Genomic DNA, 21,245 nt, shown 5'->3' on the forward strand with positions numbered 1-21,245 from the left:
TCCACGACAGGTGTCGATTGCAAGATCCTTGACTTTGAGCCTGATGATCAAGTGTATAGATCTTGAGGAGCCTGTGGTGAGTATATTCTACATGTGGGAGGGACATGCATCACAGTCTTTGAGGGCAGACTGTGGGGGATTATATATTGTTGAGAGATATTTACTCTCTCTTTCTCCTTTCCATGGAAGGGAAGCACTTGCCCATGTCACTGCTGATGGCTTTGGCCAAGTGACTTGCTTTGACCAGTTCCATGGTTCAGAGAGGAAGCCTAAAGAGAATCCTCATTTATCTGCGTATTCTCTTGTGCTTCGTCCCCACAAGAAGGCAATGGCCAGGCCAGCCTCCTGGCCCTACGAGGAAGAGGAGAGTCCCGTGGGGTTGTGCCCCAGCCAAGCTGATTGGATTAGCCCCTCCCCCAGTTGCCCAGCACAGCCCAACCTAGATCAGCCAACCCTCAGTTGGCTTAGATTCAGAAGTTTCATAGAGGTTCAGCATGCTGATGCTTCCTGGATATTGGTATGCAGCATGACCTTGGCCAAGGTTAGCTGATGGAGGCCTGGAGCCATGATGGGCTTCTTAACACTGTGAATCATCAAGTCTTAGCGCTGAACAATTTGTGGCCTCCCTCTGCCCTCAGAGCTGCTTCCAGAGACTTACCATGTGGTGAGGCAGAGGAGAAACACAGGCCTTCAAATAAGCTCAGAAGGAGGCAGACATAGGGCGCAGGCATGCTCCTTACCTCCTCCTGAGGGTGGCCTCAGCTAAGTGAGCCTTCCTCACAGAAGAGTGAGGCCCCAGAGTGACTCGGGCTATAGCCTTTCTAGCAGGAAACTATGGCCAGTCATACACGGAAGACTTTGGGTGCCCAGCAGAAAGGCAAACTACTTAATTCTGTTTTCCTTGGGGGTTTCCTCCTTTCCTCAGTCCACTTTGTCATATGCCGCCAAACCGAATGCCCTCTACGTGGCTTTGGCTCTGCATTCTCTGAGCCGGGTGGCAAGCTTTTTCTCATGGAGAGGAGGGGGTTCAGGGGCCCAGCATTTCTGGCCCTACAGAAGGGGACTTCTACCCCCTTGAACCCAGTCTTAGACCCTGCCCGCTGTTCTTCTGTCCCAGAAACCATCCCAGTCCTTGCGCCCTGCTTACTGGCTCCCTGAGGTTCCCTAGAGCGGCCTGATTGCTGCTAATGGTTGACTGCTGGCTTACTAGATCTGGGCCCCGGCCTCCCCTGGCCCCGAGTCCTTGCCAGGGCCACCTCCTAGGGCTCAGGCATATCCACCTGCCTGTCCTTTCTCCTTTTTCCAGCAGAGCACAAAGGTCTATCTTCTCCCCTGACCCCCACCCTGACTCAAGAATGCTCATCAGATTACCCATCAAAGAGGGAATCCCGACCTGAGGATTGCTTTGGGACAAGTGCTTGGGAATATACCCAGTCTGGTACACAAGGTTTCGGCAAAGCAACTTAGATCTTCAGATCAGCTTGCTGAAAGAACAGCCGGTTAGTAAATCGTCAAGCCCTGCCCACCCCTCACCCCCAGAGACAACAATAAACAGCCACTAAATGTCTTCAGCATTAAACATTTCTCAGCAAAGGCGCGACAGTCAATTTTGACACTGTTGTGAAAAAATACAGCCTAGTTTCTGTTCAGATGCACCAAATTTACTGCTCAGGTTCTCATTAACTCCTGTCAAGGAAGAAGCAGATAGACAAAATAAATTATGAAAAAATTACTTTTTTAATGTACAAAAAGACTTATTTACAAGTTGAGCGTGTCATCTCAATTCATAGCATGTAGAAAAAGCTAAATATTTGGGAGATATAAATTTGGCTTGCTGATTCACCTACAGTATTTTCAGGGATGATGCCTTCTGTACAGTCTATACACAGGCTGGGAAGGGCTAGCAAAATCTTAGCTCAGGGAACGAGTGAACACCGTCACTGAGCCCAGACCCTTGGAGGGGTCCCAGGGATGTTATCTGGCATTGGCTTGGTTTATGGACCCTAACAAAACATCCGATGTGCTGGAATGTGGACTGCCCAAGTAAGGTTTTGGTCCTGCCCCGGTTGAGGCAAGGGTCACAGGATCAGGCTCATAGTGGTGCGGCTGGTTTCAGCAAGGTTGCCACTAATTCAACATGGGAATGGTGTGCGGTGTGTGTATGTGTGTGGTGTGGATGAGGCATCAAGTTACCCTCCAGTACGTTCAGGAACGATGTCTTCTGATGCCAGCTCCAAATGCCATTTCCAGGTGGGGCTGGGTTGCACTGAACAGGAAAATTCAGTGATGGTCCCTCAGGGTCCCAAGAATCAACCCTGTCATCCTCCCACCCCCACCAAAAACACCATGCAGGTCATCGTACTTTGCAAAATGAGCAGGAGGATGGAGGGAAGGAAATCTAGAAGATCCAGGGACCGCACACTGTGCCTCGGCACAGACCACTGGGCTGCAGGTGAGCGGACAACACAGCTTGGGAGCCTGGGCAGAGGCTGCTGTCAAGTCCTGGGCTTTTCCGTGGTAAGGTGGGTGGACAGTGCATTGGAGAAACAGGATTGGGTAAACATACGACTTCCTTTTTTTATGAGGGAGCTTCAGGGTGGCCTGAGGCTGGGCCCCTGGCGTTCTCCCTCTTTCTCGAGGCCCCATGCCAGGCTTTGGCTCACCTGGGTCCATCCTTAACCCAAAGCAGCTCCAGCAGCCCCGAGGTATTTAGAAGTAAGTGTTCTTTCCAGGAAGGGATACATTCGACATGCATGAACACTGCAAACATGGTGTGGAGAAGCCGGGACAGCTCCTGGGCTTGCCCCAAGGACTACAATTTTTCTTTCTCTTCTCTGGAAATCCTTCCATACTTCATTCATTTGTATGCACTTGGACAGTCTGCCAGTCACAAACTTGGATTTGGGGGGTGGGGCAGACGTGCCCGCTCTACCAAACCTGGAATCAGGATGTACTTCCAAATCCAGGTAAAGATCTTTTTTTCTTCCTCTGCAGCACGGGGGATGTTAGAGGCCTCAAGAAGTAAGCTTCATAGAATTCTTCTGCATCGCCCGTATGAGAGTGAGAAGCTCATCTTCCTGGATCCAAATATCCAGTATGGCTTTCAGATTCAAACCCAAATGTGGTTCCCTCTACCCTCTTCCCTCATGTACTTGGAAAGCCCTCAGCCAATGGAATCCCTCATTAGCCAAATGACAGAGGAAAAGACGCCAGAACAATTTGGTCCCATAAACACCAAAGGCTGGGAAGCACAGTGCCAACAAGTTTTTCATTTCTACCTTGCCTTTCTCATTGAGACTTTTCGCAGTGTTCTGAAAAATAACCCCAAAGAAAATCAGACAGGATACACACAAACCTGCCCTTAAAGCCACTGTGGTCTGAACCGGCCATTGGCAATACTCCCTCAGACCTATTTAATACTTTTTTTGGAAAAACACAAAATCGACAAGAGCCCCACGCTCTGGGAAGTGACGGCTCCTCCGAGTCTGCTGAGCGCCCAGGGCTGGGACCTTAGGTCATCATGTTCAGGAATTTGCTCTCCTCGGCCAGGCTGGTGAGCATGGAGCTCATGTCCCCAACAGCCATGTTGCTGATGCCCGTGGGGATGGAAGGGAGAGTCAGGGAGTTCCGGGGGGTGGTGAGGCAGGAGGAGTTCTGGGAGAGGCTGTGGAGGAGGCTGGGACTCAGGGCGCCTGAAAGCAGACTTGAGTGATCGCCATCATCCATGATGGCATCGAAATCAATCTGGGGCGCCTCCAGGAGCTGGGAGTCCACTGTGCTGGACACCTGGTTGACCCCTGGCGAGGGCAAGGGCTGGGGCTGGATGCTGTCTGGGCAAGCCTGTGGCTGCGGTGGCTGGGGCCGTACAACCTGGCAACCCACATGGTTCTCCAGGCCTCCGTTCTGTTCGTACATGTGGATCTGGCCATAGTAATAGAGCATGCTGTGATCCTGGGTCCCGGTCACGTCCTGTGGGGCTGGCTGAGGAGGCCCGGACACCACGTTGCCCATCGCTCCTTTGGGCACATCGACCATCTCCTGGTTGGCTGACACAGTGGCCATGGCATGGCTGGTGGCTCTGGCATAGGCCAGCTGCAGCCCAGCCCGCACCCCACGGTGGCAGCCGGCAGGGCTGGGCTCAGCGGGTGGCCGGGGTTGCACTAGGCCAAAGCTGGATCCGGCCACCCCGACAGCACCCTGCTGGGGCTCCATGAAGCCGGGTTGCTGGGAAGGCAGAAGGTGGGAGCCCTGGCGGTAGCCCTCCTGGCTCATGGGAGTTGCCAGGTGATGGCTCTGCTGTGGGTAGCTCTGGGTTGAGTGAAGGGGTGGCATCCCGGTCAGGTTGGAATTGGTGATTCCAAGTTCCCTGCGGTTGCTGCCCATCATGGCAGCTTCGGGAGCAACTTCCATTTGCTGGGGGAGCCCCAGGTGGACTGGCTTGGCCACCGTGTTGCTGCAGGATGGGGGGTATGGGTTCAGGGCCCCACCCATGGTACTGGGGCTCAGCTGGGGGTGGGCTTGGCCATAGTTGGTGTGGGGGCTCCCGGTGGTGGTCATATTGGGACACGGACCACCTGTCCCTGGCTGCCACATATAATTTATCCGAGGCACAGAGGGGCCGCCCCCGCAGGGCTGGAAGTGTGTCTGCGCACTGTCCAGGGGCCCCGGGCTCAGGGGCAGACCTTGAGGACCATAGCCTGTGTACTGGCCGAAGGCTGGCTTCTGCTGCACCACAGCCAGGTTGCCCTGCGGGAAGGGCGAAGGCTTCCCCTGGCTGGCCAGCGTGTCCACGGTGCCGGAGCTCACCTCATTCCACTGCACAGGCATGCTGTTTTTGTTCAGGCTGGAGGGGGCCCCGTAGCCCAGCTGGCAGCCTCCCAGCCCCGGGACGGAGGGGCCCACGTTGGAGTCGGCGGCCACCATCCTGCGCGGGCCATGCAGCCCCGGGCTGGGCAGTTTGGGGTTCTCGGAGAAGCAGGTGCTTTCGGGGGGGTAGGCCTGCGGGGGGCTGTCGTCCAGGGCCCCACTGGCGTGCGCCTTGATGTACTGCACCACGTCGTCGGGCAGCACAAGGTCGTCCTCGGGCAGCACGAGGCCCATGTCGGGCCCTGCGCTGTCCGCGCCCGCAACTAAGGCCTCCATAGTCACGTGCTCGCTGATGCTGGGCGGACGGGGCGAGTAGGCGCTGCGGACTAGGCCGCCATCGGCGTTCGTGGGGCCTGACAGGCGGAGGCTTCGCCGGTTGGCGCAGGGCGGCAGCGGGGCCGGGTTCACATCATGCGCGCTGTGGAAGCGCTGCACCCGCGGCGCGGCCAGGGTGTCGGGCCGTCTCACTGGGTCGCTGGCCCGCCGCGCCCCGCTGCCCGGCGCCTCGTGGGGGAAGGCGGGCGCGGGCCCCGCGTGGCCGTGGGCGGGCCCATCGCTGCCCCGCCGAGGCCCCAGCGGGCGCGGGCAGGGGGCGGGCGGCGCCAGCCTGGTCCGCAGGCTCGCGCGCTCCAGGCCGGGCAGCGGGGTCGGGGGCGGCCCGCCGGTGGCCGCTGCATACTTGGCCCGCAGGCTGTACTGCTGCGCCGGAGTGAGGCTGAGCGGCCCCGCGCCCCCGCCGCCCCCGACGCCGCTGCACTGGCTGGCCTCGCTCGATCGCCGCGACGCGTCGGTGGAGATCGGGTCGTAGGAGTCGGCCGAGCTGGCGTTGTGGGGGCGGCCGGCGCCTAGGGGCGACGCCTCGCTGGAGCGGCGGCTGGAGAAGTAGGGAGAGATGCCGGAGGAGCGGCGGCTCACGGTGTAGGCGGAGCTGACTGTGCTGGTGGAGCTGTCGCGGCGCTCCTGCAGGTGGCTCAGCATGGTCACCTCGCTCGCGGACAGCTCCGACAAACGTGGGTTGGGCAGCAGCCCGGCTGGCCCGCCGCCGCTGAGGTTTTCCAGGATGGAGCCTGCGGGAAAGGAGAGGGGTCAGCAACCCGGGCCAGGGCGCGGGTGCTCTGCCGGCTTTGACCCAGCTCAGCCTGTGGCCGCTGGAGCCCTGTACAGGGCATGGCACACAGCTGGCCCTCAACTGACGACTTCTAGATGAAAGGAGGGACAGGGAGCCCAGTAAGTGAACAAATGATGGCCCAGTGGGAGTCAGGAGGCCTGATTCCAATCTTAGCTGCCACGGCCTGCCCGGCCCTGAATTCTCATTCTGTCTGATCCTTAGTTGCCCCAGCTGTGGGTAACACATGCCTCTCTGTAGGAAGAGGTTATTGAGAGCCGGGGAGGAGGAGCCTGGGAGGGCCCTGGCCACGCCCCTGCACCTTCACCATCTGGGAGTGGCTGTGGCCAGGCTGGCATCCCAGGGGCTGAGTTGACCCAGGAGGCTACTAATAGGCAGTCCCCTGATGCACACCCATAGAAGGGAGCAAAGGCCTCAGAGTGCCAAGGGTGTGTGTGTGTGTGTGTGTGTGTGCGTGCACGCGGGTCTGCAGGCCCCACGGCAGCTGATGTCAAAGGGAGCTCTGGGCCTTGAACGGCCTCACACTCCTGCCCTGATCAGTCCCTGGATGGGGGCCACTCCGGAAAAGGGTGACCTTGGGGGAGGCAGCAGTCTACAGCCCAGGCGATTTCTGTATGAGGCCAGGAGTTGAAGGCCATTTGCCTGCAGTTTCTGCAACAGCTGGGGCAACAAAGCCTCCCTTCAAGAGACACCTGGGTAGTGCGTCTCAGTGTCCACCACACTGGCTGTGGGTCCAGTTAACTGTCTGGCACAGAGTCGCCTTGGTTTCCTGAAGCCTGGCCAGCACCTCTTGAAACTGACTTTATGCAGAAGTCCCTGTGCTTCCCTAGCTGACGTGCTGTCTCTCTCTTCTGCCCAGCCCCAGCCCGAGCTCTGTCCTCGCTCCCTGGCTCCTTCCCTGGTCCAGTGTGCTTCTCACAGCATGGCCTTCTAAACACAGGGGCTGGGATTATAGTGCTCTCCACCCTAGGGCCTTGGCCACAGTGCCCAGAGCAGGGATTATAGTGCTCTCCTCCCTAGGGTCTTGGCCACAGTGCCCAGAGCAGAAGCACAGTAGAGCTGGAAGAGTACAGGCTTTGGAGCCACTCGGGCCTGCCCTTGAGCTGAATGGGGCACTCTCCCCTCTCCAAGCCTCACTTTTTTTCATCTATGCAATGGGCTGGTGAGATCTATTCTATTGTGGGCATCCAGTGAGATGCACATGGCGCTCGATGGAGGTGAATCTACCAGGTGCTTGGCCCAGGCCCTGTCCCGCCCCTGCCCACACACCCGGGGACCCCTCTTACCATTTCCTGGGAGGGGAGGCAGCTTGGTGTTCCGGGTGTGTGGAGCCGGCCCAGCCCAGGAGCAGGAATCCTTGAGCGACTTGAGCTTCTCCTTCTTGAGCTGCTCGAACCGGTGCATGGCCGTCATATGTTTGCGCAGCTGCAAGCCACCAGCAGAGGGAGCGGCCAGGGCTGAGGCATCGGCCCCCGGGGGCGTGTCATCCAGAGCTGTCAGGTCTCCCAGGCTCCCGGGCCCTGTCCCTGGCATCTCCACGCCGCTGTCATTGTTGGGGGCACTGCCCAGGGGAGAGGGCTCACTGCTGCAGGATGACTGGGCCCCGGGGCTGGACTGACACAGCTACGGGGTGAGGGGGTGTGAGAAGACACAGACTCAGAGGGTGCGAGAATCCCCCTGGCCCTTACCCCTGTGTGTACACACGCTGTGCCCTTGCACACCTGGGAAGGAGGCCGCCATGCAGAGAGCTTTTGAGCATCACTGTCTGTCTGCAGCAGGTGGCCCAGCCACCTCACTTCTCTGAACCTCAGCTCCCCCAACTAGAAGAGGCACCTGAGCTGTCTCTGGGACAGGGTCAGTGGCTGTATGGAAAGCTTCTGGTAGGCGGAAGGCACCTGAGAGGCGGAAGGCGCCACATTTTCCTGCCTCCCACTCCTTGGTTGTCTGGGCCAGCACCTGGGCTAGAGCTCTGCATGCTGAGCTTTCAGTATGTGGGGACACTTGAGGTCTGCCCCACAGAGGCAGCCACGGCTGCGTGAAGTTGACATCCAAGAGGGTGCTCAGTGTTCCCAAAAACAGGGACGTGCTGTGTGATGGAACAAGGAGCTGTGGGGGCCTGTTGACCTGGTGCCTTCTCAACAGGCCAGAGGCAGGTTATTGGAAAGGGCCAGGAAGACCAGGGAGTGTGGACCTGCTGGACACAAGCCCTTGACTGACGGGCCACTCTGAACCAGCCCCCACTCTGGTCCATGCAGAGGGGGGCTCATGTGTACAATGCAGGACTCCACACAACCCGGGCTGCCTCCACTGGGACCTGGGCTCTAAGCCCAGCTGAGGCTCACTTCAGATGTAGCACCTGTGGGCTCATTTCCAGGCCAGATGCTCCCAAATTCCAGAATTTTCGGTGACAGTGCTCCCTTCTGCCCATGGCAAGACCTGCATTTCTCAGGTTGGCACTCAAGACCCTCCATTGGCTGGTCCTTTCCTCCTCTGTGCCCTGAACTTGCGCCTCCTCTCAGCCCTGTCCCTCGGGGAGGTTCCGTCCCCATGGTTCGCTCCTGTAGCTGCCAGCCTGATTCCTGCCTCCAGCCTTTAACTGTCCTGGGGGTTCTACCTGCAGTGCCTGATGCCCACCGACCCAAACCCATCTTACTAGGCTCCTGAGGGGCCTGGACTGCCCTATCAGCCTGCGCCCAAGCCACAGGCTGGGACCAATACCCCAGCCCGCCCTCAGCACGCCAGCCCGCCCACACCGCGGCCGGGCTTCCCTGCTCACCTCAGTACCGTCTATCCTTAGGGGAGGTACAGTCGAGAGAAAGAGGTGGAAACAAAGAACAGGTGGTTAGAACAAAAGGAGTGGAGGCCACAGGGGCAAGGACACAGAGACAGGACAGAGGGAAGGGGACCAACTGTAGCTCTTGGGTGCTGGTTGGAAAGGCAAATCCCAGGAACCACCCACAGACTGACCATGTGGGACCAGGCATCCCCGTGGCCCATGGCCCTGCCTAGAACTACGGGACCTGGCACAAGACAGGTTCTATAAGAGGCGTGAAGGGAGGAAAGTTGAGCTGGAGAGAGGAGGATGTTGTCGTGCGCTTAGAGGAGGGGATCCCAAGACAGAACCCATGGCTGCAGTTGGGGCTCTGGGCCCTCGTGCTGCTGGGCTTGATCTCCTGAGGGCGGGAGGCATGCACTGGGGCCTGCACTGCCCTGCTCTGCTTACCCCGGAGCTCTCGGTCTTGATGGCTTTGATGTGTAGGCAGTCCTCCACGGCCTGGCTGGTGCTGCTGGCCTCAGCACTCTCCTCAGAGCCCCGGCCACCGGGCTCAGCACTGGCCTCATTGTCCCCGTTCTCCTTGAGCAGGGGGGCACGGAGGTGCACATCGTTGCGCTGCTTCTTGGTGACATGAGCGTCTGGGCCATGTACCGTTTTCACGTGCTTCCGGAGAGAGCTGGGGTCCGTGTATCGCTTGGTACAGCCTGGGATCTTGCAGATATAGGGTTTCTGGGAAGAGAAGCAGGCATGTGTTACGAGACTCTGAGTGAGAGCACTCCCCATTCTCCTGGAGCGATGCCACGTCCTTTGGCTGGTATAGTCAGAAGGTGCTGGATGGAGCCAGGCCAGCTCCAGGCCTGCAGGAGCTCAGCCCCATGAGTCTGATCTGCCATCTTTGTATGTGGGTAAGTGCATAGTTGAGGAAGCCCTCATCACAAGCTGGGGACACAGATCAGAGACCAGGGAGGGGGTCGGGGACACGGGGTTTGGTGTGATTGCAATGCCGCTTCCTTGTGGATCAAGGCACTGGAATTTTCTATTATTTTATTATACTATTATACTATAGAAAGTAGTATAAAAATAGAAAATTATACTATTTTCTATTAGATAGGGTTAACACCCCGATCTCTCTGATGAAGAAAAACAGGTTCATAGAGGCAAAGAAACTGGCTCAAAGTCACTCAGGAATGGGATGAAAACCCAGGGTTTCTGAACCTCAGTCCTGAGTACACACATACGCACACACACGCAGCCCACATCTACATGTAGACACACTCCCTAGTACCCTTCCACACACATTCACACATACACACATGTCCATGCATACACATCATACATACACACGCACATACACATGTACATGTGCACAAGTGCACAAACACGCACACATGTCCTACAAATATACATCCACACAGACCCACATAATACATACACACGTACATCCACATCCACACAAACATCCACACACATACATAAACACACCCCTTTCCAAGGCTAGCTCTTGTCTGTAGAGACCCTGGGGGGCTTAGATTCCTTAGGGAATGCCTCTGATTTCTTACAAGCATTGGAGGAAATCCTCTTGGGATCCAAAACGTATCTAAGTTTTTAGAAATGTTCCTTCCTGAGTCTACCCGAGCAAAAGCAGTTGAGTGGCTTGGCCTGGACTGGGAGGCCGGTACAGTGGACTTCTCACCCTGGGTTCTGTCAGTCCTGCCAGGGCGTCTGGCTACCTGGGAGGGAGACAAAGGCTGCTCTGTGGCTTACCAGTGAGGGGCTGACAGCTACGATAGGTCAGACAGCAGCAGCAGCTGTAGCACGTCATTGCCAGCTGCCCAGGGTGGAGGGGCGGGGCCCTGCCGATCCGTCCTGAACTCAGATAGTAGGCTGGGGAGGGGGCTAGGGGCATCAGGCACCTAGCTACTTAACAGCCTGCTAGAAGCCACGGGGTGGTACAATTACATACGCGTCAGAGGGGCCCCACGTGCACACACTGTGCACACCCTGGCGGAGTACCTCGTTGGAGTGGGTGCGGTTCTGGTGCTTGGCGCGGTCGGAGGCATTGGAGAAGGCCTTATTGCAACCCTCATGCTCGCACACGTACGGTTTCTCCCCAGTGTGGGAACGCAGGTGTGTCTTCAGGTTCTCCAGGCGAGAGTAGGCCTTTGAGCATCCCTCGAACTGGGAAGAGGTGGGTTCGGTTAGTGAGGGTGCCCCAGACCCAATGCAGGGATCCCGACCTCAGGGGCTGGTCTGCTGCCTCCTCCCCAGATCCATCCCTCCACACTCCACTCATGCGCCCAGGATTTTAACAATATCCACCCTGCTTTCTGATGATAAAATGACACAAGACTACTCTAGAACATTTGGGAAAGACAGAAAAGTGCAAAAAGAGAAATGAAAACCATTGGCTGCCAGGAATAGCCACTGCCGACATCCAGGTAAGTCTCTCTCTGGGGACTTGACAGTTCATCCTGAATGTTCAAATCACAAGTGGAAACATATCACGTATTTTGTTACATATTCTGTTTGTTAAAGTCAACAGCACATGCTAAGAATCTTCCCGTACCATTAAAAACTCTTTGAAAATACTATTTTTAACTGTTTCCAGTGCCACTGCCTGATTAGAATGGTTGTGTTAAAAGGCACTGAAAGTAAAATCCAGAGGCCCCTGGATTTCAGTCAGTTAAGTGTCTGACTCTTGATCTCAGCTCAGGTCTTGATCTGAGGATCTTGAGTTCAAGCCCCATGTTGGGCTCCAAGTAGGCTGGACTTGGAGCCTACTAAGATAAAATAAAATCCAGTGTGCTCCAAATCCTTGAGTGAGTTGGCCACCCTCACCTTTGTTCTGGCCATGCTGGACCCCTTTCAGTTCCTTGACCCCACTAAGTTCTTCTCAGTGTGAGGCCTTTGCACACACCACCCCTGGCTACCGGGGTCCTGGCCTGATTCACTCCCTCTGAATATCTTCTGGTATTTCCTCTAGAAGAATTTCTCTGATCTTCTTTATCATAAGACTACGCTTTTTCTCTTTATATTCCCTACTGCAATTTATAATCTTTGTCATTTTGTTATCTGGCCTTCCCATTAGGATGCCAGCTCCAAGAGAACAGGTATCTTCTAGATCTTGTTCATTTTAGTTCCTAGTAGTTAATATCTGGTGAAAAAAAATTTTTTTGGCACTCAAGAAGCATTTTTGGAAAGGAAGGAAAGAAGGAGGGAGGGAGCAAGAGAGAGTGGCAGAGAGGGAGGAAGGAAGGGAGGATGGATTATTGTAGGAGGTTCTGAACCTATTTCCAAGATAGTGCAATAACATCTAATGTTCCTATGAAAACTGCCCTTCGAATGACGCATAAACCCTATTAGGAACTGGGTTATTATGTGTCTTCACATCTTCCCCTTTATTCCTGACCAGTGATTGGGTATATTTGGTATATGGATCTGTTTCTACAATACACAGTTTGTACCACAGGGCTAAGGTTTGCTAGCGCTCAGAATGTTACAAAAATAACTTGCTGCAAAGGACCCAGAAGAGCCAAAAATAATCTTGCAAAAGGAGGACAAATCTGGAGGACTGACACTTCCCCAATTCAAAATTTACTACAAAACTACAGTAATCAAGACTGTGGGTGGTGCTATAAGGACAGACATAGAGATCAACAGATCAGAAGTGAGTGTTTAGAAATAAACTCATATATATGAGGGTCCAGTGATTTTTGAGAAGGGCATTAAGGCCATTCAATGGGGAAAAGAACAGTCTCTTCAACAAATTGGATCAGGACACCTGGACAGCCACATGCAAAAAGAATGAAGCTGGACCCCTACCTCACACCATATATCCAAAGGGACTCAAAATGGATTCAAGACCTAAATGGTAGAGCTACCCTATAAAACTATATATTTATATTTATTTATGTGTTTATAATATATACTTATACATAATATATATTTATGTAAATAAGACTATATATTTATAAACTGTAAAAGACTATATATTTATATATTTATAAACTGTAAAACTCACATAAGAAAACATAGGGATATATTTTTGTGACCTTGGATTAGGCAATGGCTTCTTAGATATGGCACCAAAAGCACAAAGAATTAAAAAACTGGATTTCATCAAAATTAAAAACTTTGGTGCTTCAAAGGAAACCATCAAGAAAATGAAAAGAAAATCCACAGAAATGGGAGAAAATACTGGAAAGTCATATATTTGACAAGGGTTTAGAACTACTACAACCCAACAATAGAAACAAGTAACTCAATTTAAAAATGGGTGAAGTATTTGAGTACACATTTCTCCAAAAATGGTACACAAATGATCGATAGGCATATGAAAAGATGCTCAACATCACAGTCATTAGGGAATCACTAATCAAAATCATAATGAAATGCCACTTCACATCCCCTAAGATGAGTATAATCAAAAGCAAGTGTTAGGAAGGATGTGGAGAAATCAGAACCCTCAGATAGTGCTAGTGGGAATATAAAATGGTGCAGCCCTTTTGGGAAGCAGTGTGGCTGGTCCTCCAAAAGTTGAACACAGAGTTACCATATGCCCCAGCATTTCTACTCTAGGTACATACACAAGAGGATCGAAAACTCGTGTATTAATGTTCACAGCAGCATTTTTTATAATAGCCAACAAGTGAAAACAATGCAAATATCCATCAACTGGGTAAATGGGTAAAAATACTAGGATTTTTGTGTACAATGAACTGTTGTTTAGTCATAAACAGAAACGATGTATTGATACATGCTACGATAGAGATGAACCTTGAAAACTCTCTGAGTGAACAAAGCCAGACACAAATGCTGCCCATTGCGTGATTTTGTTTTAATGAATTGTCTGGAACAGAGCAATTCATAGAGATGGGGCAGCAGATTAGTGGTTGTTAGGGAGTAGGGGGAAAGAGGACAGGGAGTGACTGCAAATAGGTCTGGGTTTTCTTTTGGGGGTGATGACAATGTTCTGAAATTAGCTAGCAGTGATGGTTGCACAACTTAGTGAACATACGGAAAATCACTGACTTGTACATTTTTTAAAGGGTGAATTTATGGCACGAGAGTTTTATCTCAATTAAAAAAATAACACTTGCCAACAAAGGTGGCATATTTTGTTGAATCCCCGTCACTACCAATTTTAAGACAGCCTGAATTCAGAGATATTAAAATGAGAGCAAAATGTCTATCTCAGAATTATAAGGTAATTCATGGAGAATTCCCAGAGGCTTTAGCAGCATCAGGGCAGGGCATCACTGGACTAGTGGTCCTTTTAAAGAGGGACAAGTCATGTGTGCTAAAAAAGGGTCTCGCTAATCATAGTCACCAATTATGTTGAAACCACAAGGGAAAATGTCTAGAAGATTTTATTTTTGTGTCCATTTAAAAAAAAAAAAATTTAGGGTGACTGGGTGGCTCTGTTGCTTAAGAGTCTGCCTTTGCTCAGGTATGATCCTGGGTCCTGGGATCAAGTCCTGTTTTGGCTCCCTGCTCCTCAGGGAGTCTGCTTCTCCTTCTCCCTCTGTCTCTCCCCACTCCGCCTCCAACCCTGCGCGTATCCTCTCTTTCTCTCAAATAAAGAAAATCTTCAAAAAAATTAAAAGAAAAAAAAAAGAAAAATAATTTAAAAATTTAACCAAAGGGATGTTGCTTCAGCAACTCGCCAGGCCAGTAAAGTTTTCTCTGTGCAGGGCTGATCTGCAGGGGTATAGTCCCGCCACGGGGTTCATGGCCACACAGTCACAACTACAGAGCCACCAGCACCTCCCCACTGCAGTTACCAAGATGCACCCATTCCTGGAATCTATCAGAGGTCTGGGAGAGAAAGGTGACCAGCCTCAAGAACTTCCCAAGGTTGGAACTCTCAGGTCAGGAGCACACAGGACAACACGTTGTGGGGCCCAGATGGTGCCGTGGCCAGCCATGCCTAACACAGCCCTCATCAGCCCCAGGCGCTTGGCTGTCCTCTGTGGAGACCACACTGCTGTCCTCCGTGGAGACCGAGGGGGTGGAGGGGAAGGGCTGCACCTGAAGCGTCGGGACACTGCGTGGCAGGGCACTGGAAGCTCCACTCACCGTGCACTTGTGGGGCTTCTCGCCCGTGTGTCTGCGCATGTGCACGACGAGCATGTACTGCGCCTTGAAGGGCTTCTGCTCCCGGGTGCAGGCCTGCCAGCGGCACACAAACTCCTTCTTCTCGCCGTGGATGTGCTCGTTGTTGATGTGCTGCCGGGAAAGATGGCAAAGATGGCGGTGAGCCTGGCCTCCCGCCCCTGCAGACCCCACCTCCTCTGTGCAGACACAACGCCCACTGCCTGACAAGACCACTGCCTGGGTGCCGGGCCCCCACCTCTTCATCAGCTCTCATTAGCTGCCCCTAACTGCAGATCTACTGTGTGCTATTCGTCTCAGCTAAATTTCCCAATTAGTCAGTGGTCAGAGTGGCCATCTGTGATGGGCAAGGGCATCCCGCTCACCCCAGGCTGGGCTCCAGGCTCTGGTCAGGATGGTGATGCTCCTGGGCTGCAAACAGTAGGCACTAATGAACTGCAGTGAGGCAGACATGCCCACAGTTGGTGCATGCGAAGCTTCTCCCAACCTTGCCCCTATTGTCCCAGTAATTCCTGAAGTTTTGTTTTTGTTTTTTTAATCATAATGGAAACATAAAGGCATCCTCATCTCTACTTCTGAGAGTAGCCTCTGAGAGGCTGGTTCTGGCACTTTTCACCAAGACCCAGATCTTTTGTGGTCTGGACAGGGCCCCGGCAAGAAAGGGTAGTGCCCTGATGCTGGGCTCTGGGCACGGTGTGAGGCTGCCCCTGACACACAATGGCCCAAGATGGTACAGCAGGTCAGCCAAAGACTGCATGACTGATCTTGAGGCATGGCCTTGGGCTTCCCCGGGCAGGTGGGGCCATAGGGGGGAAGCTGTGAAGTGCAAGGTCAAGAAGCTCTTCCTGGAGGTGGGGTCCATAGACGCATCTCAGGTAGCACTGCCGTGGCCCAGGAATGCAGACTAGCTTTCCTCCTATCCCCAGCCCTACACCTACACCTTCCAGCTTCTGCCTTGGGTTCATCACATGTGTGCCACCTCCATTAGTTTCTCCCATGATGTGGGACAAGGGGCCAAATTTCCCTTTCTGTCACAGGAAACATTGCAAGCTGCCCTAGGTAGACCCTTTGGATTAGTCACTTGCTTTGATGATTTAACTGAAGGCTGCCATACTCCTGGAGCAGGGGTATTACTACCTCTGAGCTTAGGATGTGTGGGTATGTGTGGGGCCTCTGGACTTTTAGTCCTTAGGTTTTGAGGTTGCTTATTTATCTAGGGGAGTGAAAAAAGGTGGTATTGGTCATACACGCAGTGGACTGAAAATGTATACTGAACCTCCTGTGCTTCCTCTCCCTCTAGGGCATCTCCCTCAAGGCCACCAGGGAGCCTCCCTTTGCCTCATCCATGTCCCATCCTTCCCCTTTCATCTGCCTCTTTGTTCAAGGTCCTGCGCTATCTGTGTGTGGATCAGGCTGGGCTTGCTTCCCCATGGGGGATGGGAGGGTTGGGATACTCTGGTCTTGGTGGCCTGCTCTCTCTCTAGCCCCACCGCCTCTCTTCTTGGCACATCTTCCTGCTTTCACCGTCCTCCACCTGCCACCCCCTCCAATGCAGTACTATTCACCACTTGTGGCTTCGAGCCCTTGAGATGTGGATGGTCCCAACTGGGATGGGCTATTTCTAAGATGGACAATTAAAAAAAAAAAAAGGATGTAAAATACCCCAATAATTGTTTTATATTGATTATACGTCAAAATGATCATCTTTCAGATATATTGGGTGAAATACAATCTATTTTTTAAATGAATTTCACCTGTTTCCTTTGACCGTTTTAAAACGTGCTCCCAGGTTAATGTCAAGTTACACGTGTGGCGGGCCTTTGTGGCTGGCGGCATCCTTCTACTGGACGGTGCTGCTGTCAATCTTTGCAAGCCGCGAGGCTGTTCGGGAGAGCCGGACCCAGAAAGACAGCAAGCTGCCAGGTCCACGCGCCCTGAGAAACTGGCCCCGGCTGTTGTGCATATAAATGTCAGCATTGGAGCGAGTAAAATCTACAGCGCTTTGAACTTCCAGGGAAATCTTATCATATTAGCCTCACTTTCCATTTTTAAAGCCTTTCAAATGATAAAAATGCTTCCTGACAATGCCTTTCATTTTTTTCTTATTGGTTTACTTAGCAACAAATTGTTAATAATCGACTGGGGGCTCCCGCTCGCCTGTGTGCCTGCCACCATCCATCTTCCCCGGAAGCAGAGAGAAAGACACAGCTGGGCCGAGGGGCTAGCTCTCTTCTCGTAGGGGCCTTCTTTTTCCGGGGCCACGCAGAGGTGCTCCCCTACACCTGCAGGAACGATCCTGGGCACAGGCGGAAGCCTGCAGCTAAAGCTTCCTGCCCCTGATGCCTTTATTGGAGGTGTTCCCTCCCGGCTCTTGGCAGCCCCGTTCGCTCATCACCAGGCACACCTCTCGTGTCTGTGTCTCCACCTCTGCCTGGCCCCCTCCCAGCCCCGCATGTGCTGTCCTCTCTCCTTTCATCTAATCTGATCCATACTACAACTCACAGACCCAGTTGGCCCCTCCTCCCTCTTGGACTCATTCACCCGAAGACGTGATGCAGGTTGAAGAATTATGCTCAAGTTCCAGGAGGGGTTAGAGCAGCCCTGCTTCTCGGTGCTATTTCAACTCCAATGGGTTCGCTGTGAAATTCTGGCCTCCTACATGAGAATCATTGGGGGGCAGGGGATCCCCAAAGCAAAAGAAACCTCCAGCATTTGAGAGCAACTCTCATGACAGGAGGGAGTGGGTGTTGTCCTAAATGCCTGAGTGCACGGGCTGGGGAGAAGCAAGCTTCCCTGTGGTGGCTTATGGATGGGAACAGTGTGTGTATCTACCCTACCCAAAGATCGAGCTGCTGGTTTAGTGTGGGGTTCATGTTTATGGACTCTCAGTCCCCAAGAATTGTGTGTATCTATGGGTGTGTGTGCGTGTGCAGGGCAGGGTGGGGGTTGGCTGGAAGGGTTATTCTTCAAGTCAATTGCTCTTCAATTTCATCTTCTGCATGGAGAAGAGAGACACTGAGGCTGGTACAGGAAACAAGGAGGAGGAAGTGGGAGGGAAACATCACTTGTGAAAAGCCATCTGCTACGTGCTTATGTGGGTATCCCATCTAACCTTCATACCCTTATGGGGGTAGACTTCACCTGCCATTACAGGAGAAAAAAACAGGCTCGTGAGGCTCAAGTGGTTTGGAACCACTCAGCTGACTGTGATGTAGCCAGCTTCGAAGCCTCTGCTCTTCCCGCTGTGGGTTACCCACCCCTCCAACTGCCATCTCATGAATGCTGCTGTAGAGAAATTCAGAGTGGGGACCAAGGGACATGACACAAAAAGAGCACCCAGGTCCCATGGCCTCTCTGGTGTCCTGCCCTGGCAGTATCTAGGAATTTTTAAGCAGTCTCTTCCTGATACGGTATTGATACCCCATCTGCACTTGTAGATACTCGGTCTCTGGGAATGGTCTCCCAGAGGAAGTTACTAATTCCTTCCTCCATGGGAGGAACTATGTCCTGGTTTCAGAGTCAGGCTTGTTATGATCTCACTGATGCCGGCTGATTTAACTGGTCTTAATTCTCTCTTTGCACTGGCTGCTAGGAAGCTCAAAAAAAAAAAAAAAAGATATTTATGCAAGTAACACTCCAGAGCATTTAGTTTTTAAAAAATACATTCTACTCCAGGCTTCATCTTCTTGTTCCTTTCTCCTCAATTTTCTCATTTGCTTGTTTTTGTTTTTAATCTCTTTTATGATGTCTGTATTTGTATGTGCACTTTTAGAAACAGGTGGGACTCAGATAAATAATTACACCTCCCCCTTGCAAAAACTGTGGCCCAGGCATCTCCTGGAGCCATCTCCTCCAGCCCCTTCTCTCCAGCAGGGGGCCCGGAAGCTCTGGCTGCCGCAGCAGGCTGTGCGGCCCGAGGCTTACATGCACCAGCTGTTCCTGCGTGTCGTACTCCTTGGTGCAGTCCTCCCAGTGGCAGTTGGTCTCATAGATGATCACCTCGGCCTCCTGCTTGCAGTCATCCCTGTCCAGGTCTTCCTTGAGGTCAGCTAGCTGCTCCTGGGGGAGGAGCAGAGCACACCCATGGTGAGCCGTGTTCAGCCACCTGCCCCCAATGAAAGGTTACCACGGGCCCCAGGCAGTCTGTGGTGAGGGCCACACACATGCTTGCATGCACACGCACACACACGCAGGCACACACATATGCCCATATATGCACTCAGCCTACTTCCGCAGCTGCCTCCCTCCTTCCTCTTATCTGCACAGCTGTCTCGGGGCCTCTCCTTCCTCTCTCCTGCTGGCTTATCATCACCAAAGTGTCCCATCACATCCTGGGTCAACTGACTTGGCAAGGAGAACAGGAGAAAAGAGGGAAGGGTCTTTTCCTTCTTTGGTTTGGTTTCCTCCGGGGGAGCTGAGGTGGGCCCCATGGGATCAGGGTAGGGGTGTTTTTATTTAGAGTGTGTACGAGGTCGGGTCCAGCGTGGAGGCAAGAGAACCAGCTGGCGTGCAGACAACTGACTCTCACGTGACCCCCTCCTCCCAGGGACTCACAGCTCGCCTTGGTTCAGGCTCAGGGTAGAGTGAGCGAACTATGGCAAATTCTTCCCCCGCCCCTCTTCCCTGCCACAGCCCCAAGACGTGTGGGTGTCTGTATTCGTGCATTGCAGCCAGGAAAACGGGTTCAGGGAGAGGTCACCTTGCTCTTCGTAGAGCACAAAGTGACTTTGTGACAGCCTAGGTCTGCACTCAAGTCTCCCCATCAGGATGGGGCCCATGTGTGCCCCATTCAAGGTGGCAAAGGAAAGCCCCCCCCACTCCTCCACCCAAGATAGGCCTTCACCCGATCACAGGTGCCCGGCATTCCTTTCAAAGAGCACAAAGCATGTCACACCTCGAAGAGCCAGAGACAGAGACTGTCCCACAGGGAGCCCCACCCCAGGAGATGCTGAGCTAATCAGGGGCAGCCTCTTAGCAGGGGACACGGACTGCGGGTGGGGAGAGAAGGGGAGCCCAGACGTGCCAGGCTGGACGAAGGCCCAGTGAGGACCTGCACGGATGTCGAGGACTCCCCGGTATTCTATGGGCTCCCTAGGCAGGCTCAGAGCAAAGCTAGGCAAACAAGTAGTTGTTAGAATGAGCTGCGTTCCATTTCACACTATCTATAAAACTGCTGGAATAGTCTGTCTTTCAGAAAAGCCCCTGGGGAAAAAATTTAGAGCTAAGACTAAGGGGGACAACTCTCCCCCCAGTCAGGAGCCCCAGCCCCAACCCGCTCCAGAGACCACGCAGTGGTCGCCCCTTAGCCTCATTACTACTGCTGAGTCCACTTCACGGCTCCCTGGGCTGGCTGCAGACCCATGCCCCTGACCGACCCACTGCCCACTGGAGCTGCAAAGGGCTCCTCTCAGAGGAGTTTCTGGTTGCTTCTCAGAGTGCTTTTCAGTGAATGTACTTGCCTTGAAAAGGCAAATGATGACATGTGGTTTCCTAAGTCCATGGGCGGGCATGGGGTCCACGTTATAAGGAAGGTGCAGGAGCACCCCTGCCTGGGACCTGTGGCTCTGGGGGGTTCTGCGGGGCTGTGGCCTCCTACACCCGCTCTACATGGTCAGAAAAACCGCAAACAGACTTCTTATCTCATGAGCCGCATGTCCTGCTCGTCTCCAAGAAGACTCTTGAACAAGCTGCGAGATGGACCTGTGAGCGCAAGGTGGCCCAGGGGCCGCGGGTGTACTCAGGCTTCTAGAGGGAGTCGGCATCACTCTAGCCCACAGTTTGGAGGGCTTAAGCAGAGTGGAGACTCCTTATGCAGCATTGCCTGCCACGAGGAAACACGCCCATCCACCTTGCAAATGAGCCAGGTCACTGAATCAGGACACTGAGCGACACGGTGACAACCTCGGGTGATACACGGCTTTCCTTCCACTGACGCATCCAAGGGGCCAGGCCAGGCAGGAAGGACGGCTTTGTGCCACCCTTCTGGGCAAGAGGGGTGGGGCAGGGGCTCCCAGGGGCTCAGCGCCTGTCCTCGCTGCTTCGGCGTGTCTGTCTCCCCTGGAGATGGGCCGTCCTCATCAATTTCACCGGCCCCCGATGACGGCCGACCTCGTGGAAACCATGCATCAAGCCGAGATGCCTCAGCGTCAGCGAGGGGAGAAGAATTTGTCACCAGCTCCTCTGTTTGCCTGACAATAACAGGACCCCATATTTCATAAAAATTAAGTGCCCAGAGCGTGCCCGATGGTTTACAGGTTTGATAAAAGATGGTCTGGCAGATGTAGGGGAGATGGGGACGGAGGTCCCCTGCATCCTTGGTGTCAAAGCTGGTGATTGTGGAGTAACAGATGGAGACCAGGCCAC

The 21,245-nt window shown here is 53.5% G+C and overlaps 1 protein-coding gene across 1 annotated transcript in view; it reads right to left on the minus strand.

Annotated features, from left to right (window-relative positions):
* Positions 1 to 1,717: 1,717 nt before the first annotated feature.
* GLI2 (GLI family zinc finger 2) overlaps positions 1,718 to 21,245 on the minus strand; it is a 242,552-nt gene continuing 223,024 nt past the window's right edge. Inside the window, exons 9-14 of the mRNA XM_059166612.1 lie at positions 18,807 to 18,941; positions 14,847 to 14,996; positions 10,782 to 10,946; positions 9,216 to 9,497; positions 7,279 to 7,615; positions 1,718 to 5,933 (exon numbers count right to left, since the gene is read on the minus strand). Of these exons, the coding sequence (XP_059022595.1) occupies positions 3,511 to 5,933; positions 7,279 to 7,615; positions 9,216 to 9,497; positions 10,782 to 10,946; positions 14,847 to 14,996; positions 18,807 to 18,941 (3,492 nt within the window). The 3' untranslated portion in view covers positions 1,718 to 3,510. The remainder of the gene's footprint in view (positions 5,934 to 7,278; positions 7,616 to 9,215; positions 9,498 to 10,781; positions 10,947 to 14,846; positions 14,997 to 18,806; positions 18,942 to 21,245) is intronic.

Source organism: Mustela lutreola, chromosome 3 (assembly GCF_030435805.1).
Source record: "Mustela lutreola isolate mMusLut2 chromosome 3, mMusLut2.pri, whole genome shotgun sequence".
Lineage (NCBI taxonomy): Eukaryota > Metazoa > Chordata > Mammalia > Carnivora > Mustelidae > Mustela > Mustela lutreola.